We start from the raw sequence: 21,600 nt of genomic DNA on the forward strand, positions 1-21,600 counted from the left end.
TCTTTCTGATCTGGTGCCAGTGATTCGGCTGTCCTAATTTTGACTACAATTTAAATTTAAACAATTTCAATGATCAGATTTACGCAGGCGTTTTCATGAGTTCACATTATTGTGATATAGGGGTACAGTTTAACTTCTTTCAAAGTAAAACGAATAAAAGATAATATAAAGTAAAATGGTAGAACTATAAAATGGATCTATTTCATGAAAATACCTGCATATCTCATTAATAACCCGTAAAGAAAACACAACAAAATGGTAAGACGCTTTGCGATTATTTCATCATAAAAAAAACTCTTTTTTTTTGTACAGAGATTATCGAGATAATCTAAATCACTCAACAACAATGGCATAGATGACTTTTTAATTACTCATAACTGCTACGCGTATATTGAAATGAGGAACGTTAAAGAACAAAATAAATCATTGTTTTTAGACAACTGCGGTAAGCCGGGTCATGTTTAAAATACCTGTGTTTATGTTAAGGTCATACCGATTGAAAGATAAATTGATTGATAAAGGGAATGAAATATTTGAAGGATGGGTAGTTTGCTATTTTAGTAATCTATGAATTTATTATTCGCGGTGGCCTTATGGATAAGGCGCCTGCACCCGCAATCGGGAGGTCGAAAGTTAGATTCCCAGCATAGGCGGAAATTGCCAAGTTACTGAAGAAAGACCGGTTGGTGAGCTACACGGTAGCTAAAATACCATTACCTTTTACTTACCTGCCTAGTGTCTGGGATTAACAAAATAGAAATCTAAAGTAATTCTGTTCACTTATTAGTCAAATTGACTGACCCTTCCGGTAGCGGAGACACAGTATTTCACCCGGACTGTCATTTTTTTTTGTAAAGTAACTCACAGGAAAACAAATCTTGGTTTATACATTTGTTTTGCTTATACGTATATCTGCATAATTTTCTTCTATGCGCAACATGTCCTAGATCTCTCTGGTAGGACCGCACGTGCCAATTCCTCTACCACAACATCTTCCCTCAAACCCAAAACCTTGGATCCATCTTACATCCACTTATATATTCACAGGCTTGATGTGGAACAGAACAGAACAGAACAGAATAGATCTGGGGCCGTATTCATAAAGCATCTTAAGTATAAGTATAAGAAATTGATTATTTACTTAAGTATTACTTAGGTAAGAAATTTATTTTACTTAAGTATATTTGTTATTCATAAAACAACTTAATAAGTAATTCTGGGCTTTTATTGTGGACGAAAACATTAAAAAAAACTACATTAATTTCAGACAGATACAACATGCACAATTATGTTTAAAGTGTTTTTATCTGAAAAACAACACTTTAATCGTACTCACGACGCCATTTTGTTTTCTGACTTAAGTCATTTCTTACGAATCTTAAGTTTAAGCAGTTTTATGAATGGGACTTAAGTTTTTTACTTAGACTTAAGCTGAAATCACCACAAACTTAAGTAAAATCTTCAACTTAAGTCAAAATTTATACTTAAGATGCTTTATGAATACGGCCCCTGTACTTATGCGGGTTAAGCCTAAACACTATTCATAAAATATCTCTTGTATGCCTACATATACTATATTGTTAAAACTACAGCTTGTATACATGATTTCTGACAGAAATTAAGCAAAACTGTATTCCACCAGGTAGCAATCCGATTCGACATGAATACTTTCATTAATAATTAAACAATTCTTTGTTTTGAAAGGATTTTATTGTCATGTTTAAGCTAAAATAAAAGCAAAAATGGTGTTTGATATAATAAAAGGGAAAGTATAGCAGTAGGTTGGTGTGGGGTGTATTCCGCTCTCGTGTTTTTTTTCCTTGTCGTATCACCCCCTCGGCTCGTGCGTATCTTGTGAGCCGCGAATGCAAAAATCCACCCGAGCTGAATGCACTATTTAAATCAAGATCCTATTTCAGTTAACGTTTTTCTCAGTGACTTATCGTAAGATATTTCAAGTATTATTACGGTAAAAATTACTTGTACATTTTTCACTGGTATTACACTTTTAAAATGGGAAAGTATGGTTGAAACATGAAATAAAAAGAAAACAACAAGTTTTACATGTAAGATCAAACTATCTTTCATTCTTAACGTTTCACTCGAGCCTGCGCCACTCATGAAAATATGCATCTAGGATTCATTCGGTGAAACGTATTTTGATACTACAATAAAACCACCGGCACCAAAGCAGAAAGAAAATGCCACTATACATGATATACCCTACCCCTAGGTATACTATAAGAACCATATATTATAGTACATTGTATACCTATAGGTGTAGGGTATATCATGTACATTGGCATTTTTCCTTCTGGTCTGGTGCCAGAGAATGAAACTGACACAAGCATATTATACACTCGTCGTCGGATACCAACGTTTCATGGAATGAATCGGTTGTCGGATGTCCGACGACGCAATACATTATAGCAAATACGATGCAACAGTATCAGGATTCATAATTTATTTACGTTTTACTGCTGTAGCACGTATCGTACAATTTAAGCAAAGCATTTCATTTTCCCCTCAACTTGAAAGCTCAAAACTGGAAAAAAAGTTTGGTTACTATCCAAGAATGCATCTAACTCTACCATAACACATTTTAAAGGTGGTCAATCATATCTGAGCAACATTTTATGACATTTTTCAGTTTTCGTATATTTTGTTAGAAATTTATGAAAGGAACATAAAGACCGATTACCTAGAGTTAGATCCTTGTTAAAATGTACGTTTTAATACTTTTTATAAAATTTTGCAATTTACTCCCTTTCATATATAAGTGTTTAAAAAGATGACTAGGGGCCTCCGCGACAAAGTGGTTAAGGTCGCTGACTTCGAATCACTTGCCCCTCCCCGATGTAGGTTCGGGCCTCACTCGGGGCTTTGAATTCGTCTAAAATAATCATCCAGCTGACTTGCTGAAGGTCGGTGGTTCTACGCAGGTGACCGCCCGTTATGAAATAATGCAAAGAGGGGCACCGAGGGTCTTCCCCCACCATTAAAGCTGGAAAGTCGCCATATGATTTATAATTTTGCCGATGCGACTTTAAACGCAACAACAATAACAACAACAACAAAAATGCGGACTTTTTCTTTTTATTTCAGTATAATTTGTAGTTATACATTGCATGCGATAGAAACTGGATATTCCAACTATCTGAAACAAAAGGCAAGCTTTAATACAGCGTATAGCTTCGGAATTCATCTATTTTCAATCTATCCCGGTTGCCCAACCGATATAGACAGGAAAGTAATAATAATTTTAAAAAACTTTCCTTCATTTCTAAAATCTAATTAGTATAATTTATATACTTGTCAATGCAAATCTTTGACAACTTTAATACAACATTCGTTATATATTCATATCCTTTCTTAGGCATAATATCATTTATTGAATTTATACTTATGCTAAAATAACACTGGTTTGTTGGGCAACCTGGATAAGAAAATCAATATTTAGAAATATTTCCAATGAAAATTTAACATCTAGTAAATACTCGGCGGACACAAATGAGTTTAGATGATCAGTGACAAAGCTACTAGCTGACCAAAATCTGATTCACCACCGTTAATTGCAAGCTGTGTTGAATCACGTCTATACAGTTTGTCGGTCATGTCAGATCACCCACAATACGTTTAAAATGTTAAATTTCTTTAATTACATTTTAAACGCAACATAATTATCTTCAAAAGAACTCGTTGACATTTGTAGCATAGTTTAGTTTTCTTTATAGTATTTCTTTTTTTTCATTAATTTTAGAGTACTATTGAAGACGCATGCTATTTTGAAACAGTCGTGCATTTATTTAGCTCGCCCGATGGCCCGTACAAAGGTTAATTGTTGTATACCGTCAATATCCGTTATTTTTGTATCAGTCTAACAAAAAGCTGAAATTAATATCGTCTTAAATCACGTAAATAATAATTCAATGATGTTGTTTTTGTATAGTTGTAGTAACACACGCGTATAAATTGTATTGTTTTAACGGGTAAACAACCGTGTTGACACGAGAAAAATACCTTGCATATTTTACAGCCAGGCCATGCAATTTTATTTTAGGAAAGTTCTGCAATAAAAACTGATAAGAATCTTTGGTGTTTGCTTGTTTGTTTTGATTATATCTGAATGTTGGCGGAAGACTCCAGTGTCTACGAACATTTTTTTTCAGGCACTTTCACCTTGATAGAACCAGCCAGATGGATATCTTAAAAAAGTGGTTCAGGTGTCGGCCGCTCAACTAGAAGGTCGTGGGTTCGTACACCACTGGAGTCACATGACACCAGTACTGCGTTTTAAGAAAGTGGACTCTACAGTGATCTAAATAAGCTTTAAGCTTTCATCACAATAGAACTGAAATCAATTAGCATATCAAAATTAGCTACAGGTGTCACAGAAATTGGCCTTCAGTCTCATTTCAGCTGTACGACTCCAGAAAGTTATCTTTCAATCTAAATGTTTTCACATGAAAACATGTTTAAAAATGTTTGTGCCATTTTCATTGATGAACGTATCAAACAGATCGACACATTTTCATTGGCTGGCATCAACAAGGGACCCGTGCACGTGTATATGACCAACTTATGGTACGCTTATAAGACCCATCTTCTCGTGATACGAATGAATTATCAGATGCTTCTACTGTATTTTTGAAAGAAATTTCCTCAGTTGATATGTGTGATTTACTTTTGTTCCAGTTCAATTTAATTTTACAGCTGTATATATTTTTGAACAAACACTCCCACAATTAGTAATTCATTTTCGAAAATAAATAGTTCGGCCTAATCTATATTTGAGACAGGAGTTGATCGGACTGTCAAAACAGAAGTAAACAAAAAAAATCGATACCAAATCACAAGGCATCGTTTATTTTAATTACCACTGAACCCTGTAATGAATCATTATAATAATATGAAAAACTCGCATAACTGCATTGCATGACAATACAGGGCCCATTGTAAACAATGCTTCTAAAGTTTCTTTAATTTGTTTAATCCATCCTCGGTTTGTTGAATGGTTCATTTGAAGATATTAGTGCGCTCCGAGCCAGTGACCGAACTAGCGTGCAAAGGAATACTTTTGGAATCTCTTTGTTCTAAGATTACCTGAAGAATTATTGATTGAATAAAAATTAGTCCTTTGATTTTTTTTCAGTTGAGAATTCCATGACCTAGACGATGTAGCAGGACACACCAATTGAAATAATTAAATATTTTTATTTCGTTTTCGAAATTTCGTAACATAACTCAGTTTTATTGAAGTGTTTTTCTTGCATTTTCCATGAATGGATTTAAAGACAGTGTTTTGGTGACTAACGCGCCAAATAGTTTTTCAAGACGTTTGTTTTGAAATGAATAAACAATGAAGAATATACTTTTTATATTTGTTTTCGTTATAATTTTCATTTGGATAAAACCATCGGGGGCTCAAGAACTGAGTAAGATTTTGTATATATTGAAGTAACTTTATCAACATATTATATTAATCAGAATATTTAGAATGCAGGAGAAAGAACCCATTTTTATAAATTGCGAGACATCTCCTTCGTTTCCCATATCATATTAAGCAATATATCAAGTTTTACTTTAATAACGAATATCTACCGAATCAAACTACCTGGATTTAGTTCTGGTGACGGCAATTTCATTCCTTACTATATGATTACAGTAAAGGTAGTACGGTCTTAATCGTCCGAACATAATCTAACAATCGTGTAGATTATTTGACTGGTCTGATTTTCCCTGGACAATACGGAATATATTCAAAAGTGGGACTATGTATTTTAGCGGTGACGTTTCATGCGTCTAAAAGTTCACCGTTTCAAACAGGTTCTTGGCCACTCAGAATTACAGTCCATTTTGGCTGATATAACAGTAGAAATAGGTAAATTTAATTGATAAAAGAATCCTTGATCTTCAGTGATGCATTCGGCTTGCATTGTTTTTGCCAGACTGGATTACACTTGGTGCAAGCGACTCGTGGGATCCATGCCTGGCAAAATCCACCTGAGCCGAATACAACGTTGTTAAAAACCAAATTTCATTCTCATGACGTGTCAGTTCTACGGTACCACTACACAAAGTGCGGGTAGTTAGTTTTTGGACGCGTTTTGTTTAAAAGTGATCTATAACATGACTGTATATGTCACAATGACCCACAATAGGCTCTTGTATTGACTTCTGTCACGGTTCGTCGTAAGTTGGATCTACTACAGGGTCAATATGAAAACACATTTTTTCAACATTAACATATAACATTCGTTTTATTTAGATGAGATGGCAACACATTAATTTTTGCGGCCTGTAAAAATTTCAATATATCATTTTACAAGACGTATTGTTTCGATAATTTGTATATCAAACTGGGATGTAAATTTTCATTTATGCATAGTACAGATATCACTTCTATTTGCTTTAAAAATCGATGTGAAGACTTTTTATGTGTGAAGTTATATACAATATAAAAACAGAGTCGAGCGGAACAAAGGCCACTGTTACATGCAACGTCTGTTCATCAATATTTTCAGACTGTACAGATCCTACACCCAGCGACGGCTCTGCACTACTTCCTGGCGGCCTTCTGCATGGAAGTTTCGCGCAGATTAGTTGTGACCAAGGATTCACCTTAAATGGAGACAGCATTATTCTTTGCTTTAATGGTACCTGGAGTACCGATACAACTTGTGATATAATTGGTACGTAAATATATATCCAATTATTAATAACCTTCAGCCTGCTGGTGGCAAATGATTCTGTCTTTGCGATCAGTGCAGACCAAGATATGCAGGCTGATCATGGTCTGCACTGTTCGCTATTGAGTTAGTAAATTTTCAGTAAGCATCCCTTTGAATAGTAAGTGGTACTGCCCAAACTGAATGATGGATCAGTCCATTTTAGAAATTTAGCAGGGTAAAGGTTAAACTTTGCAGTACTGGACACGGTGTGGGATAATTCGAGCATAGTATATGAAACCAATACCAAGCTCAACTGAGCCAATATGAGTAATTCAGGCTAATATGGAATTATTTGATCGGTTTTAACGAGAAGGCTAGCTCGGATTCGTATACTATAAGTAGATTCATATTGTCTTGTTGTATGTTCTCATGATGTCGTATTGACCCCCAGACATAAAGACTATTTGGCACGGAAAATTATCAAAACCAGTATGAAATCACTTAATTAATAAGGTTATAGAAGTCATATGTAAAAATCACATATGATACACGTGTAACAGCGATTAGTAAAAATAAACAAAATAAAGCAATACAATGTACAAAATAGCGCTCTTGCATTACACAAATTATATCGATTCATATGAATCATTGAGCATAGTAGATTAACATACGTTTATATAAATCAGTGAGAATGGTAGATTAATTTTATTCTAAAATCCTCTGAGCCAGTATAGTAAATTAACATTAGTTTATATAATTCACTAAACATAATAGACTGACTAGTTTATTTAAAGCATTGAGCATAGAAGATTATCGTTAGTTATGAAAATACCAAATGCAAATTGTATCATTCATTTCAGACTGCGGGGATCCAACTCCGACTTACGGACTCAGCAATCACACAAGTACCACCTACCAATCAACGGCCGGTATATCATGTAACGTCGGCTATAATCTCCAGGGATCATCTTTCATTGAATGCCAGTCAGACAGTACTTGGAGTGACTCACCTACTTGTCAACCTCATGGTAACACTAAATTTTGAGTCCCGTAACCCGAACATATTTTGATCATTTGAAAGACCTCGAACAGTTCTACATATAAAATATTAAAATGATTAAAGAAGGCATTAACATAGTCCGAGTAAGAGGGGTTTGAACTTACAATGCACGTGGTGGTGACGGATGGAACAACAGTAGTAGAAAATTAAACATATCTTAATTATTTAAGTAATGAGACCAGCGACTAAATCTGGGTTTTAGGTGGTACATCTAAAACAAACGTAATCCTTTATAGACAAAGATTTCAAGCACGTAGGAAAACTTGACTATTGAAATTAGAAACTTAATACCATCCTTCAGTTTAGATAAGTCCCAAACATACCTACGCTTTGGGTATACTTAATTTGTCACTCTCAGGCATAGTATAAAAATTAAGTCTTGAAATATTGACAAAATAATCAATATATATTATATGCTGTATAAATAAAATTTCAATTTTATTCCATGTCCATATCGGTGTCCTCACCTTCCTGTTTCTTTTCACATTTGCTTTGAAAAATGAACGAAAATTCCAGACTGTGGAACCATAACCCTGACAGACGGATCAGTTAATACACCAGGGGGCACTACTTACAACCAGGAGGCGACGCTGTCATGTAACACCGGATACACGTTGAATGGACCTTCCGTGGTTGAATGTCTAGTTTCTGGCTGGAATGACAGTTCTACGTGTGACATCGTCGGTGAGTCCGTATGCTAAACTGTTTGGAAGTTACGATGGTGTAACTATGCAACAGTATACTCAGATGGCCCGCTCTAGATCTTTTTCTGAAAATCAATAGAAAAGCAGAACAAAACGTTCCGCAGAAGCTAGGTAGTGCCAATTTTAAGATTCTGTCTCGGTTTGCTGTCTTGCTACGTCCCTGAAGAATGTTGAATAGCTTGTGCTAAATTTACATATTTTTGTTTCAACGACTCTTACATACAAGATGACTGCAGATACTGGAACCTTTATAAATGTGTCAGTTACTTTTCAAGGAGGGTTACTACTGGTAAGAAAACTATTAACGGATCGCAGTTTTATAAATACTGTACTGTTTGGAACTGGTGAAAGTATATCGAATTCATTTCAGAATGTATCACTAAGAGAGTTTATCAAGGCAATTTTCTCCCCTTTTATAGTTTGTGGAAACCCAACGCCGACGAACGGTGTGGCGGACGCTCCGGCAGGATTTACGTACGGCAAGATGGCTGTAATTTCTTGCAATACGGGACATACTCTGTCCGGTGATACGTTAATCATATGTCAGGCTAATGGCACGTGGAGTGATTCCCCTACATGTGAAATCAATGGTAGGCAACCATATTTCGTATAAGTTAAATAGAAAATAGATCGTTTTTGTTAAAGGTATTTATTTCAGCTCAGTACAAAGAAAACATGCATGTGCTTAAGTCGCGTGTGCGTAAGATTTATCGTAGAATCCCAATCTTTGGGTCTTGAGCTTATGGTTAGGTCATGACCCCACTCGCTCGGTTTGGAACATTTCAGATATACCTGCTCTTTCATTTAGTTAGAGCAGATGTTCATCAAGAAAAATACGATGTACAGACAGTCTGATATTCTTCAATTTTGACTACATCAAAGACATTTCTCGTATCACAGACATAGCTGTATTAATACACCCAAGAAAAGACATGATTATTCATATCTTTTGGTTGGAATAACTGTAGTTTAGCAATGTTTTTTAGATTCAGTATTTATGTTACAACGTGCTTAAGAAACTAAATACAGTATTACCCATTCGTCGTTTTTATAATCAAAATCTTGGATTTTTTATCTTAGACTGTGGAACTGTCACACCAGCTGACGGCATAGCTAACGGGTCTTCCACCACGTACGGAACTGTGTTGAGTATAGAATGTAACACAGGGTACGTCTTGAGTGGTGCAACCGTAACTGAGTGTCAGGCAAACTCAGAGTGGACAGACGAACCACTCTGCAACCCCAACGGTTGGTATACACATACTCGCATATTTTGTCTACAACAGTACTTTAAATTTTGCTTTTAGTCTGTTAACGAGAACGGCATGGTCAATACCGGACAGTGTTTCGCTTTTGTACATATATATAAGTACGAAAGAAAGGCTAATGTGACATGGCTCGTATTTCTATTAGAACGACATTGAATCGTGACCAGCCCCAGTAGGAACGAGAATTGATTAAAAACAGGGAAGCCGTCACTGAGCTGAGTAGTTCGAATTGTAGCATTTTGTTTACAATATCAATATATATATTTATTGTAGAATGATAAGGCAAATGATTCCTTCACATATATATATAAATATTCTGTACATCTTATCTGAACTCTAATAAAGGAATGCATTTCAGATTGTGGAGTAGCAGCACCAGCTAATGGCCAGGCTTCCACGCCGTTAGGTACCACATATACTCAAGAAGCAGCTATCTCGTGTGACCCGGGTTATGACCTCGACGGACCGTCTGTACTTGTGTGCACGGAAACTGCCTGGAACGACACGGTTACATGTGTGATACAAGGTAATTAAAATTTCTACAACAATTATCTACTCTTTGAGAAGAAAATATAACTCGAAAAAAGTAACCTAATTTTCGATATTTAAGTTATCTCCCATAATTTTTGCATTTTCTATTTCTTAGACTGTGGTGACCCAGCTCCTGACAATGGCTCCGCCGTGATTCCAGTGGCTACAACGTACGGTGAGGTGGCGATTATTAGCTGTGACACAGGCTTCACGTTAAATGGGGTTAATTTCATTACTTGTGAAGACGGAGCGACATGGAGTTCAACACCAACATGTGAAATAAATGGTAAAACACCTATTGTAGACTTGTACTAATACATTGAAAAGTAGACGCACGAAGTATAAAAGAAACAAGTTCAAAATCATCAAATTGAAATTCTGTTGTAATCTATATTGTTCACAGAGAAAAGTAATGTATTCTTATTGCTGAATAAGAATTTAATCATTATTTATTATCAAAACATTTAAAAAACATTACTGTGCAGGGTATGTAGTCTATTCGACAACCTCCACAGATTGTAATGCACGTGCATCATGCTACGCTGATTTCTTATTCAGTGGCCATCTACCTTGCATTGTAACCAGTGTAGCTTTGAATTTTTGTCGTTGGTTACCAAAAGAGTATGGAATTAAACAATTACGTATATTGCTCTACCTATTTTGCTCGTTTTTTTTTAGATTACCATTATTTGTATAAGTCAGATATTAACTCCGCCCCGCAAGATCGAATAAAACGCACAATAGTACTACCTTAAACTTAGAGCTGGTTGCAATATAATGTACAGTCCTGTTGAAAAAAAAATAGAAGACTCTCGTCATCCAAATCATTGTATATTTTTAGTTTGATAACAGATTTCATCTAATAAAATAACTATTTCAATATTTTGATGTAATATCTCAATCATACCGAACATTACTCGTATTAGCCATTTTTGTAGAGACAAAAAGAAAAGAAAAAAAAAACATAAAAAATTGAAAAAATATATGAACAAACAAGAAATTGATCATTGATTTTTACATCGTCTTAGCGCACGTGCACTCCTATTAACTGGCGTAACAGCATGTATAACATGTTTTTTTAGACTGTGGTGATCTGACACCTCAGAATGGGTCACGAAGTGCCGGACCTACCACCTACACGTCATCATTGACTATAGCATGTGATACAGGGTTCGATCTGGTCGGTTCCGCATCAATCACATGTCAAGCTGATTCCACATGGACTGAATACCCGACTTGTGACCCCAAAGGTAAACCACTAGAGTCCATCCATGAAACACAAAAATGGCTATCTTTTAATATTGCCACTTGCTTTGAATATGACTGTATGTAATTGCTGGTGTTTTATGGATAGACTTTACTCCTGTGGGTAAATACTGTGTGGTACCGAACAGGAGCACGTGTGTGTAACACTTGTCATTTTTGTGTGTTCACTTAAAAATGTTATTATTATGCATCACACTTTGTATATGTAGTTTTAGAGTGTGGGGATTTTTTGTAATTGTTTAACAAATTCAACAAATGTTCGTCCAAATGGCTACTAAAGACTTTATTTCTCGTCTTCGCGTTTTTAGAAGACTAGTCTATTTAATTCACCATGAATATGAGCTAAACGACACAAAAACTTACTACTAGTAAGATGTGTATCAATTAACATAACTTTACTTTTGTTAGAAACATAGGTTATCCGAATATAAAGAAGATAAATATGTAGACTTTAAATTCCTTAACCACGTGATCCTGTGTATATATATTACAATTTGAAGACAAAAGTTTTATATCTGTAGCCGCCACCGCAGTTTTGAGGATAGTGCAAGATACAAGCGTTACTTGTTCTCTGATACACACACTTAATTTAGTTTAATTTAATTGGATGAAAGGTGTTCGAACTTGCGATCCCTGATTCCGCAGTCAGATGTCTTACCAAAGGTCCGCTCCAATTTTTATCACATCTTCTATTGTTTTCTGCTGATCTATCACCAATCACGCTTTCACTTTTGTTGGTGCAATTATTTGGCTATATTATGCTATTTAGGCGTAAATATGTATTTGAAAAATGCATTATAATCCGCTTTTCACCGAACAATTTCACAGCATCTCGGGTCTAAATTATAATGTATCCTTCTGGCTTACCCAGTAATAATTAAATTTAGAAGTAAGTCAAGAGGTGGGTTCTGTTTTAAATATTACTTTATTATACTCCAATAATATTACTAATTCTTTCCAGTATTCTTACACCACAACTTATAGTTCATTCAGAGTTCCTGTTATAATCAAGAAAACCCAAACTTTCTAATATGTCCATAAAACCACAAAGTCCACATATGCACGTATACAGTTCTCTACGGTGCATTTCTCAGAAGTTTTCCTTATCATCAACCGTTGACTGAGATAGAATGATAATTCCATCCTAAAAAGATAAACACATATTTACTAAACATTACTTAGAATTATTCCAAGTAAACAGTTACAATATTTTCATGAATACTGGAATTAACAATATTTCCATGAATACTAAAATATATATGTATTATACAAGAGTTGTCATAGGACAGCTGTGCTCGACTCTCCAACTATTTAATAATCTCGACAATCGAAAATTCAGGGTTTAGGAACCCGTGCAATGCGTAACAGCTCATAACAGCGGTCAAGTATGTGAAGTCACAATCAGTTCCCATAACTGGTCAAAAAGACACCAGTTTACATACAAGCATAAACCGAACAATGCTTAGTCGAGCTAATTAAATTACAATACAATTAAATACAGCATTTCAAACAATATACACAACATGTGCTGTACTCTTAAGATAAAATAAACTCTTAGTCGTTACTTTTATATGACATTATTCTATACCGTTCTAGTGACCAGTATTCCAGTTAACCGGTAATACAAAACTAACTCGTTATCGCCATAAACAGTGTCTTCAGCATTACAAAAGATAAAATATAAAATAATAATACAATCACAAAAGGGAAACAAGTTAGGCTTACCAATTTATGGAAATGAATGGCTTTCACTCACACACAACACAACAATGTCTCTTGTAATTCTCTGCTCTCCAGTGATGGTTGTGACAGGTTAGCTGTGAACCCTTACTATTTCTCATAATTTACTATAAAATCACTTCTCTTATAAAACATGTCTTCCCTTCTTAACTGAAATCACGTGACGCCTTTTTCGCGGTTAATATTTACACAAATCTACTAAAATCATCCAAAAGACTTTTAATCACCAAAATTCAATCCGGCTACAATAAGAATTTTATAGAAACACTTCACGACGTTCCTTGGTTGCTTGGTTTTACACGTGCGACTGGAAAACTCGTTGTATGCATTTCACGGATGCGGGTGTACATTGCTTTTTAAACTGTTTCGTGCTTGTTCGTTATTCTTAGTCAGCACATGTAAGTATCCATTTTAAGCACAGTAATCTTAGATTTGTTTAGCCTACATAATAACACTCATCTATATTCATAAGTAAAATGTTTAAACTAAATACACTCCTTCTTAAAACTCTGAAAAATCTAAGATTTAATATATTTTGTGTGCACTAAGTCTTATTTTATGGTATCTAGAAGTATGACGACATATAATATTTTTTTTTGTTATTTAAGTTATTTGTTGTCTTTATCAGCGAAAGCTACAGGGGCATAGAAGGGACATGTGAGATGCAAGCGCACATATTTTGCTTATTGTGATGATTGTAAAGATAGAACTGAAAAACATGTTGAAATAGACACGCAAAAACTGCTGTCTTTTTTCTTCCACAGACTGTGGAAATGTCCTTCCGGAAGTTAGTTACGGCAGTGCGTCACTAGTTGTCACAGGAGAGACCACGTATTTATCGTCTGCCTCAGTGACATGCACGTTTGGGTACGTTACAGACAAAGACAGACTTATATGCCAGTCAGACGGTACTTGGGAAAACACAAATTGTTCTATTATTGGTAAACATTCATTTGATAATTCGCTTTGATATCGATACGCAATTTTAGGATAAGTTTCTCTTGTGATATTTTAAGAACGCGCTGTTTTGCATTTATTTGAATTGCCATCAAATGTTATTGAAATTAATACGAAGTTTCAAAGGCTGCGCAACCATCTTTTGTTTTCAAATTGTGCTAAATTAGACAATCATAAGTTATCTGAGGCTTTACTTAGACCCGGAATCATAAATTCGATATGGTTATACATCCAGGTATAGCTTCCATCATATATAGCATATATTACAGTAACTGAGGGAAATAGATTTGTGGCTAGAAGCCAAAAACGTATAGGCCCCTTTTAGTGGCGCATGTAGCATGTTTACCCGAGAACACGGAGGCAGTTTCTTGATTTAGCCTACATTGCTGAAACAAACTCATTCGCTTACCATATCAGGGTTATAAAAATAGTTTATACTCATACCGCAACTAAAACAAATTACACGTTATTCTTTTCATCTGATCAGCGCTTATTGTATTTTTAATTGGGTCCTATTAGTTGATTAAGTAATCTTTGACATTTAGACTGCGGTGATCCAGCACCAGCGAACGGCGCAGCCCAGGTACCTCGCGGAACAACATATGGTCAGGTTGCTTTCGTTACCTGTGACGTAGGCTACGAACTCCAAGGAGAAGCCTTTATTGGTTGCAAAGAAACAGGATCATGGACCTATTATCCAACATATGATATCGCAAGTAAAACATCTTAACTTGATTTTATATCTGATTATTGGGAAAGAACCTTTAGAATTCGAAACACAAGGATAGGGGCACTTACTTTGTGTGTAATTTGAATTTGTATGTAAATGTTTGAAATGATATAGCACCTTTCAGACTGTAAATCACGTTGTGGCCGATCATCCAAATTGGTACAAAGATGAAAACGGCCTTGCTCAGATAGTTATCATAATAGTCAGCTGTATATTTATAACATTAAGCGGATAACAGCGTCTCTTATAATTAATTCACGCCAAGAATATATATAAAAAGCGTATTTTTCCAAAAGATCCGAAGCTTAACACCCGGTGCACGTGCGGGTAGGACATAATTTTTAATTCGACAGTATATGCCCCATTCGGTATATCGCATGTTACCGTAGGGGGATCGATCCCGAATTTCGTCGCTTCGGTAGGATCGGTTCCCTATTATAGGAAATTTTTTTCAAAACTTCAATAAAAGCTTAATCTAACATGTAAATTATGTTTTCATTTACAATATATCTTTTCTTTCAGATTGCCATGACCCAACGCCAGATTATGGATCCTCAAACTTTACATCATCTTCGTATGGCACGGTTGTTGAGATCTCGTGTAACACGGGTTATACATTGACCGGTTTTTCTATTGTCACATGTACAGCTGAAGGATTATGGGATACGGAACCAACTTGCGAGCCAAAAGGCAACTCAGTGACAAGATATTGTGCCGTCAGTTATTTGTGATGCTTCGTTCAGTTTAAGATATGCCTTTTGATAAGCAATACGTCTTATTGAATTAATAAATCAGTAATAAGTGAAATAAACTGAAGGTCTTATCGTGTTCTTCTTGTATTTTGTGCATTGTTTGACAGCTTTTTCAGTTCTAATAAGTTTTTAGATAAGATAGCATGATCGAAAAGCATATGACAAAATCGGTGTAAAGCGAAGGTGTTAGAGTAAATGTGGAAAAAACAGGAAATGTATATGCTACCGTCCAATGCAGTATTCTTGATAAATAAACTAAAGGCCAGTGAATTTTCTTATCTAAATTATATACAATGGATTAAACAGTTTGATCTCAAGTCACACATATCTTAAATGCAGTCTCAGATCCGAAGTTGCTGAAGAAAGTTGTCAATGACCAATTCAGTCAAATGTTTTGTAAAAAGTGACAAAACCTGACTAAACTATAGGTATTCATTTCACAAATAAACAAAATACATGGCTGACTTTTACCTTATCCCAAATAACATTTAGAATTGCCAGAAACCTTCCTTCAAATATTAATAGGTAACAAAAAACCCTAAGTGTCGTTCTATACTATGAATATGTTATAGAGGTATGATTAGAAGCGTAAAGACAGACCGCGAATATTGGTCTCAAGGTTTGTTAATATTTCATTTTCCTGTAAAGTACATTACAGGGTAAAATAGTAAGTAAAACATATCATTTGTATGTGGTAACATGTTTGTATTGCAGATTGTGGAACCTTGATTGTTGTAAATGGACAGTTTACTGCTGCATCAGGAACGACATTGGGAGAAACAGCAACACAATCCTGCAATACTGGTTACACGTTAGCAGGAGATGCGACAGTCACATGCACAGATTCCGGCTGGAACAGTTCTGCTGCAACATGTACCATCGTCGGTACGTATATTAAGCAAGACTTTGGTTTCTATTTACATCAAATTTTAGAATGTTCGTCAATTTCCATCTGTCTAAATTCTGTGAATAGAAACGCGAATATTCAGCATTGTTCAGAAAGACGATGGCAGTAATTTTGAATATGTCCTTTTCCAGACTGCATGACTCCAACAATCATTAACGGAGAAACTGCTGAAACTCCAAGAGGCACCACATACGGCGAGATAGCTATAATGGCATGTGCAGGCGGCTATACGCTAAATGGAAATGCGTTTGTAACCTGTCAGGCCGATGGCAGCTGGACAACACTTCCAGCGTGCGACATTAGAAGTAAGGCATCTTGGGCCCCATCGCATACAAATGATAACATATAAATCTACTCCGCATTGTCGTATTTCATTTGATCCTATTGTAACATGAATGACGCTGAAAATGAAGATAACTGCATTTTTGTTTCTTTTCTAGTAGCTGTTTAAATGTTTATGTTTTCTAATGATTAACGATAACTGAAACACTGCTACATCCACGCACAAAATGTAAAGACAAGTAAAATCACAGAATACTATTTTGAATTGCAACCAGTTTACCCATTCCATATTGTAGACTGTGGTGATCCCACTCCGTCAGCTGGTACTTCGAATGACACAAACTACGAGTACGGTACAGCAATTCAAGTCACATGCAACAGTGGTTACACTATTCAAGGGAGTTCATCGATTATTTGCCAGGCTGATGGTACTTGGAGTGACAGTCCAACTTGCGATCCGGAAGGTAAATCTTATATCTAAATGTGGTCATATTGCATAGTATGTTTTCATTCAAATCATTTAAATGTGCCTTGATTGATCTATGTGCTCATGTTGTTACGTGATCTATTTTGAAAGTGTTATTATCAAGACCTACCATTTGTACGCCTCATGGTGTAATTTTTCGTATTGCAGATTGTGGAACCTTGACCGTTGTAAATGGACAGTTTACTGCTGCATCAGGAACGACATTGGGAGAAACAGCAACACAGTCCTGCAATACTGGTTACACGTTAGCAGGAGATGCGACAGTCACATGCACAGATTCCGGCTGGAACAGTTCTGCTGCAACATGTACCATCGTCGGTACGTATAAGCAAGACTTTGGTTTCTATTTACATCAAATTTTAGAATGTTCGTCAATTTCCATCTGTCTAAATTCTGTGAATAGAAACGCGAATATTCAGCATTGTTCAGAAAGACGATGGCAGTAATTTTGAATATGTCCTTTTCCAGACTGCATGACTCCAACAATCATTAACGGAGAAACTGCTGAAACTCCAAGAGGCACCACATACGGCGAGATAGCTATAATGGCATGTGCAGACGGCTATACGCTAGATGGAAATGCGTTTGTAACCTGTCAGGCCAATGGCAGCTGGACAACACTTCCAACGTGCGACATTAGAAGTAAGGCATCTTGGTCCCCATCGCATACAAATGATAACATATAAATCTACTCCGCATTGTCCTATTTCATTTGATCCTATTGTAACATGAATGACGCTGAAAATGAAGATAACTGCATTTTTGTTTCTTTTCTAGTAGCTGTTTAAATGTTTATGTTTTCTAATGATTAACGGTAACTGAAACACTGCTACATCCACGCACAAAATGTAAAGACAAGTAAAATCACAGAATACTATTTTGAATTGCAACCAGTTTACCCATTCCATATTGTAGACTGTGGTGATCCCACTCCGTCAGCTGGTACTTCGAATGACACAAACTACGAGTACGGTACAGCAATTCAAGTCACATGCAACAGTGGTTACACTATTCAAGGGAGTTCATCGATTATTTGCCAGGCTGATGGTACTTGGAGTGACAGTCCAACTTGCGATCCGGAAGGTAAATCTTATATCTAAATGTGGTCATATTGCATAGATTGTTTTCATTCAAATCATTTAAATGTGCATTGATTGATCTATGTGCTCATGTTGTTACGTGATCTATTTTGAAAGTGTTATTATCAAGACCTACCATTTGTACGCCTCATGGTGTAATTTTTCGTATTGCAGATTGTGGAACCTTGATCGTTGTAAATGGACAGTTTACTGCTGCATCAGGAACGACAATGGGAGAAACAGCAACACAGTCCTGCAATACTGGTTACACGTTAGCAGGAGATGCGACAGTCACATGCACAGATTCCGGCTGGAACAGTTCTGCTGCAACATGTACCATCGTCGGTACGTATATTAAGCAAGACTTTGGTTTCTATTTACATCAAATTTTAGAATGTTCGTCAATTTCCATCTGTCTAAATTCTGTGAATAGAAACGCGAATATTCAGCATTGTTCAGAAAGACGATGGCAGTAATTTTGAATATGTCCTTTTCCAGACTGCATGACTCCAACAATCATCAACGGAGAAATTTCTGAAACTCCAAGAGGCACCACATACGGCGAGATAGCTATAATGGCATGTGCAGACGGCTATACGCTAGATGGAAATGCGTTTGTAACCTGTCAGGCCGATGGCAGCTGGACAACACTTCCAACGTGCGACATTAGAAGTAAGGCATCTTGGTCCCCATCGCATACAAATGATAACATATAAATCTACTCCGCATTGTCGTATTTCATTTGATCCTATTGTAACATGAATGACGCTGAAAATGAAGATAACTGCATTTTTGTTTCTTTTCTAGTAGCTGTTTAAATGTTTATGTTTTCTAATGATTAACGATAACTGAAACACTGCTACATCCACGCACAAAATGTAAAGACAAGTAAAATCACAGAATACTATTTTGAATTGCAAATAGTTTACCCATTCCATATTGCAGACTGTGGTGATCCCACTCCGTCAGCTGGTACTTCGAATGACACAAACTACGAGTACGGTACAGCAATTCAAGTCACATGCAACAGTGGTTACACTATTCAAGGGAGTTCATCGATTTTTTGCCAGGCTGATGGTACTTGGAGTGACAGTCCAACTTGCGATCCGGAAGGTAAATCTTATATCTAAATGTGGTCATATTGCATAGTATGTTTTCATTCAAATCATTTAAATGTGCCTTGATTGATCTATGTGCTCATGTTGTTACGTGATCTATTTTGAAAGTGTTATTATCAAGACCTACCATTTGTACGCCTCATGGTGTAATTTTTCGTATTGCAGATTGTGGAACCTTGACCGTTGTAAATGGACAGTTTACTGTTGCATCAGGAACGACCTTGGGAGAAACAGCAACACAGTCCTGCAATACTGGTTACACGTTAGCAGGAGATGCGACAGTCACATGCACAGGTTCCGGCTGGAACAGGTCTGCTGCAACATGTACCATCGTCGGTACGTATATTAAGCAAGACTTTGGTTTCTATTTACATCAAATTTTAGAATGTTCGTCAATTTCCATCTGTCTAAATTCTGTGAATAGAAACGCGAATATTCAGCATTGTTCAGAAAGACGATGGCAGTAATTTTGAATATGTCCTTTTCCAGACTGCATGACTCCAACAATCATCAACGGAGAAACTGCTGAAACTCCAAGAGGCACCACATACGGCGAGATAGCTATAATGGCATGTGCAGGCGGCTATACGTTAAATGGAAATGCGTTTGTAACCTGTCAGGCCGATGGCAGCTGGACAACACTTCCAACGTGCGACATTAGAAGTAAGGCATCTTGGATCGCATACAAATGATAACATATAAATCTACTCCGCATTGTCCTATTTCATTTGATCCTATTGTAACATGAATGACGCTGAAAATGAAGATAACTGCATTTTTGTTTCTTTTCTAGTAGCTGTTTAAATGTTTATGTTTTCTAATGATTAACGATAACTGAAACACTGCTACATCCACGCACAAAATGTAAAGACAAGTAAAATCACAGAATACTATTTTGAATTGCAACCAGTTTACCCATTCCATATTGTAGACTGTGGTGATCCCACTCCGTCAGCTGGTACTTCGAATGACACAAACTACGAGTACGGTACAGCAATTCAAGTCTCATGCAACAGTGGTTACACTATTCAAGGGAGTTCATCGATTATTTGCCAGGCTGATGGTACTTGGAGTGACAGTCCAACTTGCGATCCGGAAGGTAAATCTTATATCTAAATGTGGTCATATTGCATAGTATGTTTTCATTCAAATCATTTAAATGTGCCTTGATTGATCTATGTGCTCATGTTGTTACGTGATCTATTTTGAAAGTGTTATTATCAAGACCTACCATTTGTACGCCTCATGGTGTAATTTTTCGTATTGCAGATTGTGGAACCTTGACCGTTGTAAATGGACAGTTTACTGCTGCATCAGGAACGACATTGGGAGAAACAGCAACACAGTCCTGCAATACTGGTTACACGTTAGCAGGAGATGCGACAGTCACATGCACAGATTCCGGCTGGAACAGTTCTGCTGCAACATGTACCATCGTCGGTACGTATATTAAGCAAGACTTTGGTTTCTATTTACATCAAATTTTAGAATGTTCGTCAATCTCCATCTGTCTAAATTCTGTGAATAGAAACGCAAATATTCAGCATTGTTCAGAAAGACGATGGCAGTAATTTTGAATATGTCCTTTTCCAGACTGCATGACTCCAACAATCATCAACGGAGAAACTGCTGAAACTCCAAGAGGCACCACATACGGCGAGATAGCTATAATGGCATGTGCAGGCGGCTATACGCTAAATGGAAATGCGTTTGTAACCTGTCAGGCCGATGGCAGCTGGACAACACTTCCAACGTGCGACATTAGAAGTAAGGCATCTTGGTCCCCATCGCATACAAATGATAACATAAATCTACTCCGCATTGTCGTATTTCATTTGATCCTATTGTAACATGAATGACGCTGAAAATGAAGATAACTGCATTTTTGTTTCTTTTCTAGTAGCTGTTTAAATGTTTATGTTTTCTAATGATTAACGATAACTGAAACACTGCTACATCCACGCACAAAATGTAAAGACAAGTAAAATCACAAAATACTATTTTGAATTGCAACCAGTTTACCTATTCCATATTGTAGACTGTGGTGA

The 21,600-nt window shown here is 36.3% G+C and overlaps 1 protein-coding gene and 1 long non-coding RNA gene across 2 annotated transcripts in view; one reads left to right on the forward strand and one right to left on the reverse strand.

The window, feature by feature from the left end:
* The first annotated feature begins 5,079 nt into the window (after window positions 1-5,079).
* Window positions 5,080-21,600, forward strand: part of LOC123553083 (CUB and sushi domain-containing protein 1-like) — a 46,054-nt gene continuing 29,533 nt past the window's right edge. Inside the window, exons 1-22 of the mRNA XM_053542332.1 lie at window positions 5,080-5,435; window positions 6,525-6,692; window positions 7,532-7,699; window positions 8,248-8,415; window positions 8,855-9,025; window positions 9,516-9,683; window positions 10,062-10,229; window positions 10,350-10,520; window positions 11,317-11,484; window positions 16,394-16,564; window positions 16,718-16,891; window positions 17,165-17,332; window positions 17,503-17,673; window positions 17,824-17,997; window positions 18,271-18,438; window positions 18,609-18,779; window positions 18,933-19,106; window positions 19,380-19,547; window positions 19,718-19,888; window positions 20,042-20,215; window positions 20,484-20,651; window positions 20,822-20,992. Coding sequence (XP_053398307.1) covers window positions 5,360-5,435; window positions 6,525-6,692; window positions 7,532-7,699; window positions 8,248-8,415; window positions 8,855-9,025; window positions 9,516-9,683; window positions 10,062-10,229; window positions 10,350-10,520; window positions 11,317-11,484; window positions 16,394-16,564; window positions 16,718-16,891; window positions 17,165-17,332; window positions 17,503-17,673; window positions 17,824-17,997; window positions 18,271-18,438; window positions 18,609-18,779; window positions 18,933-19,106; window positions 19,380-19,547; window positions 19,718-19,888; window positions 20,042-20,215; window positions 20,484-20,651; window positions 20,822-20,992 — 3,649 coding nt within the window. The 5' untranslated portion in view covers window positions 5,080-5,359. The remainder of the gene's footprint in view (window positions 5,436-6,524; window positions 6,693-7,531; window positions 7,700-8,247; window positions 8,416-8,854; window positions 9,026-9,515; window positions 9,684-10,061; window positions 10,230-10,349; window positions 10,521-11,316; window positions 11,485-16,393; window positions 16,565-16,717; window positions 16,892-17,164; window positions 17,333-17,502; window positions 17,674-17,823; window positions 17,998-18,270; window positions 18,439-18,608; window positions 18,780-18,932; window positions 19,107-19,379; window positions 19,548-19,717; window positions 19,889-20,041; window positions 20,216-20,483; window positions 20,652-20,821; window positions 20,993-21,600) is intronic.
* Window positions 12,407-13,430, reverse strand: LOC128556528 (uncharacterized). Its single transcript, XR_008370744.1, has 2 exons — window positions 13,226-13,430; window positions 12,407-12,644 (listed from the first exon to the last, which is right to left on the reverse strand). It is a non-coding gene; the product is annotated as an uncharacterized LOC128556528 (long non-coding RNA).

This window comes from Mercenaria mercenaria, chromosome 4, assembly GCF_021730395.1.
Source record: "Mercenaria mercenaria strain notata chromosome 4, MADL_Memer_1, whole genome shotgun sequence".
NCBI lineage: Eukaryota > Metazoa > Mollusca > Bivalvia > Venerida > Veneridae > Mercenaria > Mercenaria mercenaria.